Here is a 17,209-nt window from a genome sequence, read left to right on the forward strand (position 1 = left end):
CATCAGTGTACAGATGGTACTCAACCCCAAAACCACGAATGATCTCACCTAGCGGCTTCATGTACGTGTTGAACAGGAGAGGTGAGAGGACCGACCCCTGTGGCACCCCACAAGTGAGTGGCCTCAGGGTCGACCTCTGCTCCCCTGCCAGCACGCATTGCGTCCGGCTAGAGAGGTAGGAGGAGAACCACCGCAAGACGGTGCCCCTCACCCCCAACCCCTCCAGACGACGCAATAGGATACCATGGTCGATGGTATCAAAAGCCGCTGAGAGATCTAATAGGACCAGGATGGAGGAGCAACCCCCATCCTTGGCCCTCCAGAGATCATCCACCAACGCGACCAAGGCTGTCTCCGTGCTGTGACCGGGCCGGAAACCGGACTGGCGCGGGTCTAGATAATCAATTTCCTCCAAGTGGCGTGGGAACTGTTGTGCCACCACACTCTCTACAACCTTTGCCAAAAAGCAAAGGTTGGAGACAGGACGATAGTCGGTTAACATAGCTGGATCCAGGGAACGCTTCTTGAGTAGGGGCCTCACCACCGCCTCTTTCAAGGCGGCCAGCAAGGACCCCTCTCTCAATGAAGTGTTGACTAACTCCTGGAGCCAGCCTCGTGTAACTCCCAGGATGCCAGTATAAGCCGGGAGGGACACGGGTCCAGTAAACATGTAGTGGCTCGCAGTCACCCACGCAAACTGTCCATATCATCGGCAGCAACAGAGTCAAATTCCTCCCAGAATGGTCCCTCAAGACTCACCTCCGACGTCTCCCCTGGACTACTGGGGGGGACCCACTCGCTACGGATTTGAGCGATTTTGTCCTGCAGATATTCTCCAAATTCCTCTGCTCTACCCTGCAAAGGGGGTTCCCGCGGCCTCTGCGAAAGGAGGGAGCGGGTCACCCGAAACAGGGCGGCAGGGCGGTTATCTGCGGACGCAATAAGAGTGGCACAATATTGGCGCTTGGCCACCCTTAATGACACAAGGTAGGTCCGTAAATAGGCTCTTACCTGTGTTCGGTCAGATTCAGAGCGTGAAGATCTCCATTTGCTCTCTAGGCGTCTCTTATGGCGCTTCATCACCCTTAGCTCCTCGGTAAACCAAGGGGCCAGGGTGGCTCGCTGCCGCAGGAGAGGCCGCAAAAGCGCAACCCAGTCCAAGGCCCCGGCAGCCGCACTGTTCCACGTGGCCACCAGGTCCTCCATCCGGGAGCGGGTCAGGGCTACAGGAAATGGCCCAAGCTCCGCCTGAAACCTTTCAGGTTCCATCAGGCGCCTGGGGCGGAACCATCTAGGACCTTCTGGTTCCACCTCCCCGCGATGGGGGGTAGCGCCTGGGAAGTCGAGCCGGAGAAGTGAGTGGTCTGACCATGACAGGGGTGTAATATCTAACTCCCCTATTCCCAGAGATTGGCAATCAATCACAAGCTACGTTTTGGCTAATTCATAGCCAAAGAAAGGTTGTCTGAATTCAAGTTAAGAATTCAATCCTATGCAAATATAATCAGCAGTATTACTTCCGACAAGTCTAGCTTCTTATGATGTGTTTTAAGAATATTATTTCTATCTTTTAAAAAACATGTTGTGTTTAGCAAGACAGCCTGATTAATTAATAGGGTTATCCTCATTTTAGTAGAAGCATTATTTTGTTAAATTATGAATGCATATTAACATTAGCAACATTTATATTGTAAAATACTCATCTGTTTTCTTTTAAAAAATGCTAACCATGCTGAATTTACTGAAGCTCAATGAATTTCACTACCAAATGTAACATTTTGTTTAAATATTCAACATACGTTTGCTAATTATTCACAGAGGTATCATATGAAAAAATCTGGGAAAGATTTATCGGCATTTTCTTTTGTCCCTCCTGATGGTCCTTTTCCTACCTGATCTCGTGACTGTGGAAGAGAAGTTTGTAGGTTTAAGATTTGATTGAATAAAGGACTCTGCAGTACTGATTTTAGTAAACTTAATTTCTCTTCATTTGCTGAATCACCACGTTCTCGCAATTTTGCTTGCAGGCGTTCTACTGCCTGGAGGGCTCGGTGTATATCTAGGGGGGGAAACCATTCACTGTGACATGCTAACTTCACCATGTTTATTACATTATGTGGTAGAAATCATTATAAATATAAAAATCATGACCCAAACTCCAGAGATGTTGAAAAATGTTTCGGAGATAAATTCCATAAATTGTGATCATTGCACAAAGCCCAGACAACACATTAAATGACTGTTTACATGACTGTTTTAAATTATAATGAAACCAAACAAAATTTGAAAGGAAGACAGCCTTAATTCTTAAACACAGGGTCTTGTGCTTGTTCTATTTGTAACCCAACTCAATTTGATTCTTTTGCATTCCAACATCCATCTAGGAGGGTTCGGATTGATATTTTGCATCAGGAGAACATTAGAGCCAATACTGGGCAAGAGGGAGGAGATCTGCTCCCTCTTGAATATGCATATAGCAGCAACATCTGGAGAATAATGAAAGCAGTACTGGAGCATCACAAAACAAGCCCTGCTTTTTTTTTCATAAACGCACAACAATTTTGTACTCCAATGCAAAAGGGATGTAGTTTATACTGCAATGCTGCTTTTATCCTTTTAATTTATGCAATTAATTAAATTACTGCAAGTGCAACCCATACCCAAGCTGCTGTGGGTGTCCATGCATGCATGGATCAATGCCCAAACCCATATAGAATTGTTCACATGGTTAAATAAATGATTTCTGATATGCTATCATGACACACAAGTGAGGACTTAAAAGGGAGAGAAATGATGATGACAATGGCATCACACTAATACCATGATTTACATTCAGGACACAAATACATCATTTTGTGTCACAGTGATTTGCTGTGGACCCTGTGCATACTCTCTGCTTTTCCTCATTTGGACCCACTCAATGATTTATTCACTGAGGAATACTCCATTTATCTTTTCTTATATTAGAAAGATCAATAGTTAAATTAACAAGATTCTTCAACATGAGAATGAAACTGAGTCTATTTAGCATATACTTAATTCTAAGTAAGTTAAATATATTGTAGTATTTCTAAATGAACTTTATTGCTATATCTTACCAATTGTTTCCAACATGGCTTTTGCTTAATTCCCACTTCACCAGATGGTAATTAATATAAGGTCTTCCTAAAAAAGAATTGGGAGAAAAGAGATGAACAATTTTAAATAAATATTATAGAAATGATTTCAATTTTATTGGTAACCCTAAAAAAATACCCAAGACTGAAAGGAATCCATTGCAACTCTGGTAGAAATACATTGTAATAAGTAAAAACTTCATTACAATACAGTGTGCTACATAAAACCTTATTCCCAACGTATGTACTTTTTTGGGGTCATAGCAATGTCATTGCTATTTTAGCACAGAAAGCTTTAACAATGGCTCCTGTTTAATCATGTTATATGAAATAGTATCTGATATTAATGTAAATGCAATTTCTCAATTCCTCTATGAGGAAAAGAGGTGTAGAGAAAGAAAGATGTTAAGAAAACAGAAGTGGAAAGCTATGTAGTTACTTTTCCTGAATCTCAATCCCTGTGCAAGATTCTTTAAAATATTAGTGATTGCTATTTTTCATAAAAATATTAGTGATCAAAAACCCCCATAAAATCTGATTATTATCTGAAACTATGATAAACCTATGAGAAGCAAACTAAATGTTGAAATGTTACTGTCAAGATAAAACATGTTTTCGTACCAAGAGGCTCTTAGCCCAGAACAGCTGTCAGCCTTCAGCTGTCTAATCCCCTGGATTTTAAAGGTCTGTTATCTACCACATACTATTTTAACTATTTTACTACACATTCATCATTTCGTCAAAAAGGTAACGTGCACCACTAATCTTGTCTACCAGCTACAAGACTCCTCTGCAGATATAATCTTCAATGAAAAGTTTCATGTGTTCATCAACAGTCCCATTTCAAAAATCCTTTGTAGATAAATACCTCAGAAACTATAAGCTCATAGCAACAGATTAACCAACATGAAATGCCAAAGATAGCCAGTTCCATAATAAGCTTTACCACAGAGCTGCTAGTTACTTTCAAGGCTTGCTAAAGCTAACACTGATATCCAGGCTAAGATATTCATTGGATATTGGATATTACAAAAGAGCAGCTTTTCCTCATAGGGAAGCTTCTTGCACGCAGAGTGCTAATTTTACAACAGCTAGAAAATGCTGGGAAAACAAGTTTCTAATCTGTTTCTAATCTACCAAAAAAAGAAGATTCTGGCAATCACTGAGACAATGAACATATGTACATATATGTAATGTATGCATGTAAGTATTTTATATAGCTGCCTGTCTCACATATGTGGCTCTAGGCAGCTTACAATGAACTGCAGAATATGAAAACTACAAGCATCATTCAACCAATTAACCACGCAGCCAGGAGTCAGGGACAAAACCAACTTTTAAAGGCTGATGGAAGGTCAGCAAGGATGGAACCAATTTAATCTCAGGAGAGATGATGTTTCAAAGGGCAGGTGCCAAGGCAGAAAAGGCTGTGTTTCTTAGCCCTGACAGTTGGCATTTTTTAGCTAATGCTAAAAAAATCGACGCCTGGCGAGGTGGAGCGTTTTTAGGGATCCAATTTCTTGCTAGGCATTCTTAATCTCATGTATTTGGTAGATACAAAAACTTTGTCCCCGCACACGAAAGGGGGTTTGGAGCGAGCGATGTTTATCAGCTTGCTTCTTGTAGGCTTCTGCCGCATCTGCTAGAGCTTTCTTCGTATTCTCCCATCCTTTCTTTAGTGTGTCTATCCATTCATTCAAAGACATGGAGGAGAGAGGTTCTCTAGGAAGCTCAGGCATGGCAACAAATTCTATGCCACTGGTAATCTGGAAAGCCGTTAATCCCGTGCTGCTGTGGACCGCATTGTTGTATGCCATTAACTAAAGCATGCCCCTCCTGCCAGGTTGGATAAGATGTGGTAAGACAATTTGGAGAGACAATCAGGGAGTAACTCAGTCCCAAGCCGTTAAGAGTTTTAAAGGTAACAACCAGCACCTTGAATTATATCCAGAACCACACTGGAAGTCAATGCAGCTCACAGAGTAATGGTGTTACATGCCTGAAATAAACAGCACTAGTTTGTGATAGATACCAGAAAACAGAATATTTAACATTTGTTTTGTATCCTCTTCATTGGTTATTGATTGGTATCTAAGCAAACTGCAAGTCCTTAGCTGAGGTCTTACTATGACCTCAGCCATGACTACCATGGGAACTGTCACATTAAGACAGGAGTTTCTCTACTTAGCTACTGAGTCCATCATCCATAATTTACAGAGCCAAGATATGTAAGGCCAGCACACAAGTCTTAATTATTTGTGCTCTTTTTTTATCCAACATGCTGCCTCAGGAAATACATCTGGCTCCATCAATGTATCTCTTTCACCATCAGGTAATACATTTGCACTGCATTGTTTTCATAAAAAGTTTTGAGACTTCAGCTTCTGGCTGATTCAATTCTGGGTCTATTAAATTTATGTTTTCAAGACTTGTGTGAACATAAGTAGTTATGAGCACAATTGTATGTTATTATATGATTTAAAACATGTTCATTCTCCTTCAGCTAAAAATACTGCGTTTGTAATTCAATGAAAATATATGAATAAAAATATAAAGTTTTTTTTTTAAAAATCATTATTTGTTTTGCATTTGCACTCTAGAGAAAACATATACATACAAGTGATAACACAAAATTGTTTTTTAATTATTTATTTGTTTAAAGAATTAATACACCTGTTCCACTCACAACTTGCAACTCTGGGCAAAAAAAAAACCTATACATAAATTTAAAAAACAATTAAGTCAAACATTAAATGCAATACAGAATCAATATAACAAAACATGATTAATACACAGCCAAGGCAAGTACCACTTCTTAAAGCAAAATGGACTCTTTCGCTATCTTGCTCCAATGCACAGGAAACAAAGCAGGTATTTTCAACTTAACAAAAAGTCAGTGGATTAATTCCAAAAGGCAGGCACAGCAACAGAGAATGCCTATCTCCTAGACCAGGGCTCCCCAACCCTGGTTCATGGACCAGCATGAGTCCACGCCATGCCAGAAACCAGGCTGCATAAACAAGCGAAGCCCCTTCCACGGGATGCGGGTAGCATGCAAAACCACGTGGAGAAAACCTTTCTCCATGGAACCAGTACCTCGTGCCCAAATCGTTGGCGGCCACCGTCCTAGACCCAAGGCTACATTGCTTTAAAAATGAACTTTGAGCATGTCCACAAGCATACGTTGTGACCTGGATATAGCAGGACCACACCCATACCCTTGTACAAGGCTTTCTTGATGCACCATCTGAGGGAGCTCTTTAATGAATTTGCAAGTGTCTCCAGGATCTTTGAACCTTTGTTCTGGAAGGGAAAAAGCATCAGATAGAGAGGAGGGAAGTGGAATTCCATCCATGTCACTATTTCATCATCAGATACTGGAGACTGATAAGAATCATAAGGATGGGGCATCTGATTTGAAAAGCAGAAACAAACAGCTGCTGGATAGCCTCCTTTCAGTGCATATAACAACATTTATATGCTTTAAGTTATGCATCGGTTGAATGATGCTCCTATTTCTATAAATTAAGTGCCAGGATCCTTGGGAAGCCCAGATGATTTCAGATGTCTCTCCCTATTTGATCAGCAGAATAGAATGAGCAAGTCATCTAGTTAAGTATATTCCCTGGGATATAAGTGGACTACTGCAATCACTATCATCTTTGTGAATTCACTGGGAACTGAACACAAGTCAAATAGAAAAACCATGCATTTATGGTGAACAGCTAGTATTCCACAGTATGCTCCTGGTGTTTGAAAAAATGACTTGAAATCAGTAGTTAGAATTATTGTGTAACCTGTGAGGCTGAATCATTGGGGGGGGGGACTTTTATCACTTTATGGTGGATTTCAGAGTCTCCACCCAAACGTACTCTATTTGATGTCACTCACTTCAGATCCAGGATGCTATACCCTTCTCTGCTCTTCTTAGGAACAATGACGAATACAGACTATCAGCCCAAGAATGTCCCATCTTTGGGGATTTATCCAATCACTTGTATAGTCAAGATGATTTAAGCCTTCGGGATGTTTTGTTGCCTTGTGAGTGAATGAAGAATGGGGTGGAGAAATATTGATAGAAGCCGGTGGATTTTATGATATGGCCCTATTGAGACTGTGTTTGGGAAACATGCATCATTATGACAGTTCACAGATGGATGTTCCATTAGCCTCTTACATACGCAGAGGTTGTAACAATTGCTGTTGTCTGCATATGTGCTCTGGAAGGCATTCTTCCCCAAACTGAAGCTGAGGCTGATGTGATTTGTTTTGGAAATTTTGCCTGTTCCAGAGCGAGAGGAGTGTTGAGTCAGGGTTCAGTTACAACTGAGGAAATGGAAGATGTAGCTTGATAATCTACTGACCTTGCTGTGTAACATTTGAGATTGGGGTAGACCTTTTGTTTACTCCTATTCTCAATTAGATTGTACAGATTTGTGAGAAATCTTTTTTGAACTAATAAATTAGAGCATTAGATATTTTATCTTTTTTCTTGTCTACGGACCATCCAACTTCCTCCTTATCTCTCTGGTCCTCAAGGGAGGTGTGATAATGGGCGGCAATTGGGTTTTTCTTCCTTGGATTGTTTGTCTCTTTTCCCTTTGTGATGGCAGCCTGAGCCTCAATCTGGAGTCTGGAGGAAAAAGGGGGAAGGTGTGGGACAGTTTCCTTCTTCCTGCACTTTGATCATGTTGTAGAGTTCCAGAATGCTGTTCTCTAGGTATTGTCATTTTGTTCTTATCACTTCAGTAGCCAGAAGTTTCTGAAGAGTGAAAGGCTAGAGGGCTATTGAAGAAAAAGAATTTGATGGAGCCGACAGAGGAGTGCTTATCCTTCAGCCAAGTACAGTGGATTGGATCAGAGACACTAACTGCCAACTTCCATCTTCTCTGTTCCCAGGCTATCTAGCCATGGAAGAATGGCAATGATCCATAGCACTTCTAAACATCATGCCACTTGTGACTAGCAACTTAACCACCCTTGACATCAAGGGAATACACCCCAGTAGAAGGGTATACACCCCAGTAAAAACTGGATTGGAATTGGGAAAAGAAGCAATGTCAATAACTTTTCTAGCCCTGCTTTTGGTGCTAGTCTGAAGCAGATACACACTGTTGAACGTTCTGGGTCTGATTTGCGCACAAGCATTAAACCCAGTGCCATTTTGGGACAATGATTTGACTGTTAAAAAGAAAATAGCAACAAAAGGAATTTAGCAAAATGCAATATATCATACTAATGAGAAAATGTAGTGGCGAGTATGCAGTGTCATTACAAAGTTGGAATAATTTTAAGACAATCTTCATTTTAGAAAAAGGTACCATTGCTATAAATATTATTTTGGCTGTCTTAATGTCATTCTATTTGCTTTCCATATACAACCATTCTCCATCTGAAAACACAGTTATGATAGATGTTCACTAGACTTCTATAGCAAGCCATCTTAAGTGGCCTTTGCAAAGGTCCATATTTTTATCACTCACATTTTTAATTTTTATACTTCTAACGTGCTAAAAACCACCAAGGCAACATACCTCTCTTGCCTCCTATCCTTTTGCAAGTAGTCTGCAAAATACAAGAATTACTGTTTACACCCAATGGATATCGAAGAACAAATTCTGGATACAATAGCTTTTGCAAATGCAGGCAAACCTATAGAAAGCCACCATTTAATCAAAGTGTCCCCATTTATATCAGTATCAACAAATTATATGCCTGAAAATACCTGCTTATAATTACATTTACTTCTGAGTTAAACTTCTTTTTGTTTTTTGCCTGGACCTTTTATAACCCAATCTGTGATGTTATTGGAAGAGCAAACAAGATGGTGAAAGCCTGTGCAGTAATACAAAATATGCCAGTACAACGAACCAGGATAAATAGCAAGATCCCAATGAGTTAAATTCTGTAGTTTAATTTATTGGGTTATCCATCAGCATGCCTGTAATTTCAATGCGTGGTTTTGCCATTTGCAAAAACGTCCACTAATATGCTGACATTTATTTTAGTGAGTGCATTGAATTTGATTATTAATTTTTCAAATGAGTTCTACCTTGTAAAGAAAATACAAGAGAGCTTTATAGCCAAGCATACTTAAAGTCTGTTTGTTATATGTAAATGTTAACAAAGTATGTTTCTTAAAAGACATGCTGCTTAAATGCAATATGTTTAATATGTTAGTTATTTCTATTATGCCATCATAAAAATGCATTTATACATGAAAAAATTCATATACTTAATTTGAAGCATACATTCATTTTATATCAATATTTAAAGCCTCTATATTATTTATTTTAAAAATTCCCAAGTTATTTGGTATACTCTATTTTTTCTAAATCCATGTCTTAAAAACAGACAAACAAGTGGCACCCTATTTCTAAGAAATGTTTTAATGTTGTAGTGATCTCCATAGCACAGCATTAAAATATGCTTATTCTATAATTTCACTGATAATTATACATTGCATATCATCAAAATTCAACTATTGCATACAAACAAGTTTTACCTCTTCTTCCTGTACTTACTATAGACAGAAATATATATACTGACATACTGAAATATAGCTTTGCCTAGACTCTGTTGAATTTAACAAATATTTCTAAATCAATGCATCCAAGCCAATGGATTTTGGATCTATCCAAGAAATAGTAAATGGTGGAGAATATTTTAGGCCAGAGTTTGAAATTGAAAGGTTAAGGGGCTTGCCAAGAAAATAGAGTACATGATCAAGATTATTTAACAATTCATGTCTTAATTCACTGTAGTCCTACTATGAAGATTTGTTTTCCCATCCTTTCAATTAATAATTCAAACAATTACTAATGAAGTATATTTCCCAGTAATGAGATCCAACCGTAATGTTTGCTATTTTGAATTAATATGGAGTGCAGATGCTGCAGACCTGCCTAATGTTTGTTACTCTACAATTGTATTCATAAATGCCCTCTCTTCTATTCTAATGTGATTACATCTGGAGGAATTATCAGTTTATTGATTATCTACTCTGTTAACTGCAGAAAAATCCAACAGCTACTCCCTGGGGGTGGGGTGAAATGCATTTTATCACTATTTCTAGTGATGATAAACATAGAGGATCAACAGACTCAAGCTTCTGTACTAAATAAAGTCTTTACTGTACAGCTTTTCCTCCATTTTTAATGTGCTTAAGTTCAAAGATTCAGTTCTCGATTTATTTCCCTTTTCCCAGTTATTTTACAGAAAAGAAACTATGAAAAGCTCCGCGCCTAAAGGAGGATGCCCTTTTTAATCTGCATAATTGACTCCAACCCACTGAAGTGCGCATGCAACCAAGGACAGATTCACCCACCCACCCACTTTTCTCAGCCATACAACTTCTTTTACACTTTGTGACGTGCTTAAAACAGAGAGGCCGGCTGATCCACTACACAACACATTACACACCCATACTAAAGCACTACCCAAGACTCTGCCACACCAGGGTTTCAGGAGCATAAAGTTGCAAGACACGAGGGGGGGGAGGGTCAGACATAAACGGCCAAGCTACAGGGAAGAAGTTGGGGGTGGGAGGGGAAAGACATACAATATTAATACAGAAATTCCTTCACCACCACCCCACTCCTGATACAATGAATCCAACTCAACCAGAGGAAGTAGCCCTTTTGTTGACATCCACTTTCTTCCCGAAGCAAAACCAAATAGCATCTCCTCGGATCCTCCCGCAGTTCGGTTTACCCCTCCCCTTGCAAACACACTCACACACAGCAACACATATACACAAAAACATAAGAGAGACCCAGTTGCTGGAACTCGGCCAGCCCGGCCAGCTTCCCCAGAAGAAGCAACAGGCGGCCTAAACCTTCCCTTGGCCGCGCCAGCAAAGCTACTACGCTGGCCTCCTCCGGACCCGCCTCCACCGAAAGCAATATGGGGGGGCTGCCCTCTACCAGCGTTACGTTGCCCCCTCCCCAGAGAAAAGCCTCTTCCGCTGCCCCCCGGTACTATTCCCTTTAAACCTAAAGCGGAGCGGGTCTCTAATACGCTACGAAGGGCTGGGAGGCTCCCCCCCCTACCATTCCCTTTCAGGAGGGAGGGAAGGAGAGGGCGCTTCCCCCTCCCTCCTGGAAATAAGACCCCCCCCCCGCAAGAGTAACAATCACAACAATCAGGGCTGGCAAAGCGCCTCACCAGCAACAGCAGCAGCAGCCGGCGGGAACAAAAGCGAGCGCGGGGCGATGAGAAGGCTCGCCCCGGGCGGAGCTTCCACGCCGCTTCTGCATTCCGAGAAGCAGCAGCAGCAGCAACGGAGGCGGCGACGGCGCCCCCCCCCCCCTTCCCCGGAGCCCTGCTGTCCTTCCCTTTCCCCAATGGAGCTGTGAGTCCCCGCACTCTCAGGGCGGGTGGACGGGGGCAGCGGGCAATTGCTTTGGATGAAGCCTCAGATTGCTGTTGCCGCCGCCTCCTCCTCCTTCTCCTCTACACCCCCCTCCCCAACCTACGCTTCCTTTGCTCTGAAGTAACGGCCCGAAAAGAAAAGCTGCAGGATATCCACGCGCAGGCGACCGTGAAACTTAATCCTGGCCAGGCATCGGGAGGCTCGACGCCAACGCCCCCCCCCCCCCCCCACACACACACTCTCCTTCCTTCTCCGGCGACTAGACGCTCGGCGTCCGCCAGCCCAGCCGAGCTCCGGCGCGGCGATTGCAAAAGGAAGGCACCATGACAACCGCAGCAGCAGCAGTAGTAGCAGCAACAGGAGGGGGCCGTAAGGTGCCGTGCAAACTCCCCGATGCAAGACGGCCCAGTTAAATCTGCCCTAGTTTCTATTTTATTTTATTTATTTATTTTAATTTCATGGAAGAGGAAAGAGAAGGGAGGGCGGAGCAAGGAGAGAGAGAGAGAGGAAGAAAAGACTGAAGCTTGGAAATTCCTGCTTTTCGAGGAATAGCTGAAGTTTGGCATTGCTGCGGCTCGGGCAAAATACCTTTTAAATCCCGTCTCGTAAAACCTGCGGTTTTGCACCTTCTCTTTTACTGCCTCTTTTGATCAGGGAGCTCCAGATGTGCGGCACGGTGTCCAAACCCCTGTGTGTGTGTGTGTGTGTGTGTCGCCAGGTATAACCGTTTTGTAGCGCCAGCTTATAATACAATATAATTAGGCTGAGTTGCGCCGCCGCTTTCATCAATTTAAAGGGTCCCCCCCCCCCCTCACGGCTTGCATCGTTTTAATCTGGTATAAAATCCCGATTTAATGTTATCAAAAGGTGAGGAGTAAATGACTGGCCGCTGGCTATATTGCTAACCGTGTATTGCTGGAAAAAGGATTGATCAACTGATTTCAATCCCTTTCAATATCTTGTAGCTCCATCTCTCAAGCATCCAATACAGCAATGGCTTTTCCAGAGCTGCAAATGGGAATGGAGAAAGAGAGAAACATGGCATTGCTTATTTGGTTTTGATCAAAAGGGCTGTCCAGTTATAAACGTCAAAGATAATTTGCATTACAATGCATTTCCCCTGACTAGAGTATTAACACTAAAATCCTTTACCAAACAATCATCTAAAAGGCAGGCCACTGTAGCAACATTTCTGTGGCTATAATCACCATGAGTAAAAATAGAGTTATAAAGGATCCTTACACAACCTGTTTAAATCCTCAGATTGAACCCCAGTACTTCGTTATTTTTTTTTGAACTCCAATATGGTGGTCAGGTGATCTTGCCTCTTGTCCACAGCTTGGGATCCACCATCTTCTTTTTTTCATTCATCCACTTTGTTATGATGTAGAATGTAGATTTTGAGAAATAAATTGAACTCCATCCCTGGATTACTGAATCGGCAGAGACTCCCCCCCCCCCACTCAGCCCGTAATGTAATATATAAAAAAAACAAAAAGCAGTCCTACCACACATCATTTATTCCAAGCTACAAGCGAATAAATGTGCCTTTTGTAACTAGAGAGTATGGAACTTTTCTAAAGGCATCCCACTGAGTGGTTTACAATGTAACTATGTTATATTGCAATTTTAAATCTTCCAAAATATGCTGATTTTTTTAAAAAAATATTTGATATTGAAAAGTTTTCATGGGGCTGTTTCTTTATAAACGCTATCAGGTCTACATCAAACAACAGGTCCAGATTGTAGGCCTAGGAACTATCAATGTGTCAGCCAGATCTTATATTGGAAGCTAGTCTATGTATATTGTATGGCAGTGACGTGCGGTGAGGGTTATGGCTGGTGAGGCTGGTGACGTCATCAGGAAGGCGGAGCCTCAGCCTCCTGCTCACGTGGTCCCATTCCCCGCCTTCCTGAGTGAACATTAAGGGGACCGCGGAGTGCACTGTAGCATTGCTTCCTCCACCGGCCCCAGTCCCTTCCCCCCCCCTCCTTCAAGGTCTCCTACGAACCCAAAGCCCGATCCCCAGCTCTCTCGGGCAAGTCTTGAGCGGGGTGAATGGGAAAGCAACAAAAGGGGCTGCGCTTTTACCCCGCTCAAGCCTTGCCGCCTGCAGCCACCGCCCGCTCTCGCTGCCTCTTTCGTTGCTTTCCCACCCGCTCTCGCTGCCTCTTTCGTTGCTTTCCCACCCGCCCTCCCTTTCGTTGCTTTCACACCCACCCTCGCTGCCTTTCGTTGCTTTCCCGTGCCCGCTCTCGCTGCCTCTCGCTGCCTCTTTCGTTGCTTTCCCACCCACCCTCGCTGCCTTTCGTTGCTTTCCCGTGCCCGCTCTCGCTGCCTCTCGCTGCCTCTTTCGTTGCTTTCCCACCCACCCTCGCTGCCTTTCGTTGCTTTCCCGTGCCCGCTCTCGCTGCCTCTCGCTGCCTCTTTCGTTGCTTTCCCACCCACCCTCGCTGCCTTTCGTTGCTTTCCCGTGCCCGCTCTCGCTGCCTCTCGCTGCCTCTTTCGTTGCTTTCCCACCCACCCTCGCTGCCTTTCGTTGCTTTCCCGTGCCCACTCTCGCTGCCTCTCGCTGCCTCTTTCATTGCTTTCCCACCCACCCTCGCTGCCTTTCGTTGCTTTCCCGTGCCCGCTCTCGCTGCCTCTTTCGTTGCTTTCCCACCCGCTGCCTCTTTCGTTGCTTTCCCACCCGCCCTCCCTTTCGTTGCTTTCACACCCACCCTCGCTGCCTTTCGTTGCTTTCCCGTGCCCACTCTCGCTGCCTCTCGCTGCCTCTTTCGTTGCTTTCCCACCCACCCTCGCTGCCTTTCGTTGCTTTCCCGTGCCCCCTCTCGCTGCCTCTTTCGTTGCTTTCCCACCCGCTCTTGCTGCCTCTTTCGTTGCTTTCCCACCCGCCCTCCCTTTTGTTGCTTTCACACCCGCCTCTAAAGCGCGCCAAAGCCTCCTTCGTCCCCCCCAGCGCGCGCCCTTTTTATTTCCCGCAACACCCCCCCCCATTTCGGGAAAGCTTTCCCCATTGCCTGGGGGGTGAGGGGGGCGGCTCCTCTCCCCCCACTCCCTCCGTCCCTGCCTCTCTCCTCAGCCCCAAAGCTCCGTCCGCGAGACTCACTTCCAAGGTGAAGCCCTTGTGGCAGCGAAGCCCTTGTCGCCCCGAGCTCTTGTTTGCACTTCCGCCCCTTATCTTCGCTCTTCCCCGCTCTCTCCCGCCAACCTCACCAGCTGCTTCTTTTGCCCTGACGTTTCCCGGCAAGGCAAAAGACTTTTGCATTGCAACAAACTTTTGCAACATCATTTGCAGCTTGGCCCGGAGCTCAGGCATTCTAAAACGCTTCCTTTCGCCCGTGGAAGAGCTCATGCGGGCGAAAGGAAGCCCACATCCCGCGGACTAAAACGCTTCCTTTCGCCCGTGGAAGAGCTCATGCGGGCGAAAGGAAGCCCACATCCCGCGGACTAAAACGCTTCCTTTCACCCGCATGAGCTCTTCCACGGGCGAAAGGAAGCGCTTTAGTCCGCGGGGTGCGTGCGAGAGGAGAGAATATTCAGGCATTCTCTCCTCCTCTTGCACGCACCCCGCGGACTAAAAACGCTTCCTTTCCACGGGGTGCATGCAAGAGGAGGAGAGAATGCCTGAATATTCTCTCCTCTCGCACGCACCCCGCAGACTAAAACACTTCCTTTCGCCCTTGGAAGAGCTCATGCGGGCGAAAGGAAGCGTTTTAGTCCACGGGATGTGTGCGAGAGGAGAGAATATTCAGGCATTCTCTCCTCCTCTCGTACGCACCCCGCGGACTAAAACGCTTCCTTTCGCCCGCATGAGCTCTTCCACGGGCGAAAGGAAGCGTTTTAGTCCGCGGGGTGCGTGCGAGTGGAGAGAATATTCAGGCATTCTCTCCTCCTCTTGCACGCACCCCGCGGACTAAAACGCTTCCTTTCGCCCGTGGAAGAGCTCATGCGGGCGAAAGGAAGCCCACATCCCGCGGACTAAAACGCTTCCTTTCGCCCGTGGAAGAGCTCATGCGGGCGAAAGGAAGCCCACATCCCGCGGACTAAAACGCTTCCTTTCGCCCGCATGAGCTCTTCCACGGGCGAAAGGAAGCGCTTTAGTCCGCGGGGTGCGTGCGAGAGGAGAGAATATTCAGGCATTCTCTCCTCCTCTTGCACGCACCCCGCGGACTAAAAACGCTTCCTTTCCGCGGGGTGCATGCAAGAGGAGGAGAGAATGCCTGAATATTCTCTCCTCTCGCACGCACCCCGCAGACTAAAACACTTCCTTTCGCCCTTGGAAGAGCTCATGCGGGCGAAAGGAAGCGTTTTAGTCCACGGGATGTGTGCGAGAGGAGAGAATATTCAGGCATTCTCTCCTCCTCTCGTACGCACCCCGCGGACTAAAACGCTTCCTTTCGCCCGCATGAGCTCTTCCACGGGCGAAAGGAAGCGTTTTAGTCCGCGGGGTGCGTGCGAGTGGAGAGAATATTCAGGCATTCTCTCCTCCTCTTGCACGCACCCCGCGGACTAAAACGCTTCCTTTCGCCCGTGGAAGAGCTCATGCGGGCGAAAGGAAGCGTTTTAGTCCGCGGGATGTGTGCGAGAGGAGAGAATATTCAGGCATTCTCTCCTCCTCTCGTAAGCACTCCGCGGACTAAAAACGCTTCCTTTCGCCCGCATGAGCTCTTCCACGGGCGAAAGGAAGCGTTTTAGTCAGCGGCAGAGCTCAGAGCTTTAGAGGCTTTTTTAAAGAGGCAGTCATTCACGGTGAGCTAGCTAACCTCACTTCAGCACTCGCCTTTTCCCCGTTTACATTTTTTTTCCTTTTCATGATTGACAGTGGTGAGGCTCTGCCTCCCCTGCCTCCCCTGACCGCACGTCCCTGTTGTATGGTTTCATTTGTACTCCAGATGTCCTTGAAGGGATTGTGCATTACCAATGTATCTCAGTAAGACATTGCCAGACTTTATCATCATTATTTAACTATGTATTGTCAGAGAAAGTTTTGACATGTTATTTGAAACTTTACAAAGGCTACCCCTATCACGGTGAATTAACATCAGCCCATACATGCATTTAATCCATGCTGGTGGTCATGATACATTTTGATTGACTATAACATATGGGAAACATTACTCCATATGTGTTTCCTCAACCTATTTCCACATAGAGTTCTTAAGACAATTTTATCATAGAGACCTGCTCATTCATATACCTGTGTATGTGTGTGCAGATAAACATATGTAAATATGCACTCTCTTTGCTCTTTAATTCACAGGGGGGGAAATGCAGAGCAAGATCCAAATGCCTAGCTTCTCAATTGACCCTAATGACTGAATCACAAATATTAATGGGTTATGTGCACAGGTAACATTGACCTGGGGGGGGGGTGGCTAAGACGCTGAGCTTGTCGATCAGAAAGGTCAGCAGTTTGGCAGTTTGAATCCCTAGGGCCGCGTAACGGAGTGACCTCTCGTTACTTGTCCCAACTTCCGCCAACCTAGCAGTTCGAAAGCATGTAAAAATGCAAGTAGAAAAACAGGAACCACCTTTGGTGGGAGGTATCAGCGTTCCGTGCACTTTCGGCATTTAGTCATGCCGGCCACATGACCACGGAGAAGTCTTTGGACAGCGCTGGCTCTTCGGTTTTGAAACAGATGGGCACCACCCCTATAGTCAGGAACGACTAGCACATATGTACAAGGGGAACCGTTGCCTAACATTAAGTTTGGA

General features: G+C 44.6%; 1 protein-coding gene across 2 annotated transcripts in view; it reads right to left on the reverse strand.

Annotated features, from left to right (window-relative positions):
* The window catches only part of MPDZ (multiple PDZ domain crumbs cell polarity complex component), a 140,692-nt gene extending 129,321 nt beyond the window's left edge, over window positions 1-11,371 (reverse strand). Inside the window, exons 1-3 of one of the 2 annotated variants that reach the window (XM_081945779.1) lie at window positions 11,283-11,371; window positions 3,099-3,165; window positions 1,893-2,059 (exon numbers count right to left, since the gene is read on the reverse strand). In XM_081945779.1, coding sequence (XP_081801905.1) covers window positions 1,893-2,059; window positions 3,099-3,114 — 183 coding nt within the window. In that variant the 5' untranslated portion in view covers window positions 3,115-3,165; window positions 11,283-11,371. The remainder of the gene's footprint in view (window positions 1-1,892; window positions 2,060-3,098; window positions 3,166-11,282) is intronic. The other variant, XM_081945780.1, reaches the window with a different exon arrangement.
* Window positions 11,372-17,209: the final 5,838 nt, after the last annotated feature.

Source organism: Natrix helvetica (genome assembly GCF_964273705.1).
Source record: "Natrix helvetica genome assembly, chromosome: 2".
Classification (NCBI taxonomy): domain Eukaryota; kingdom Metazoa; phylum Chordata; class Lepidosauria; order Squamata; family Natricidae; genus Natrix; species Natrix helvetica.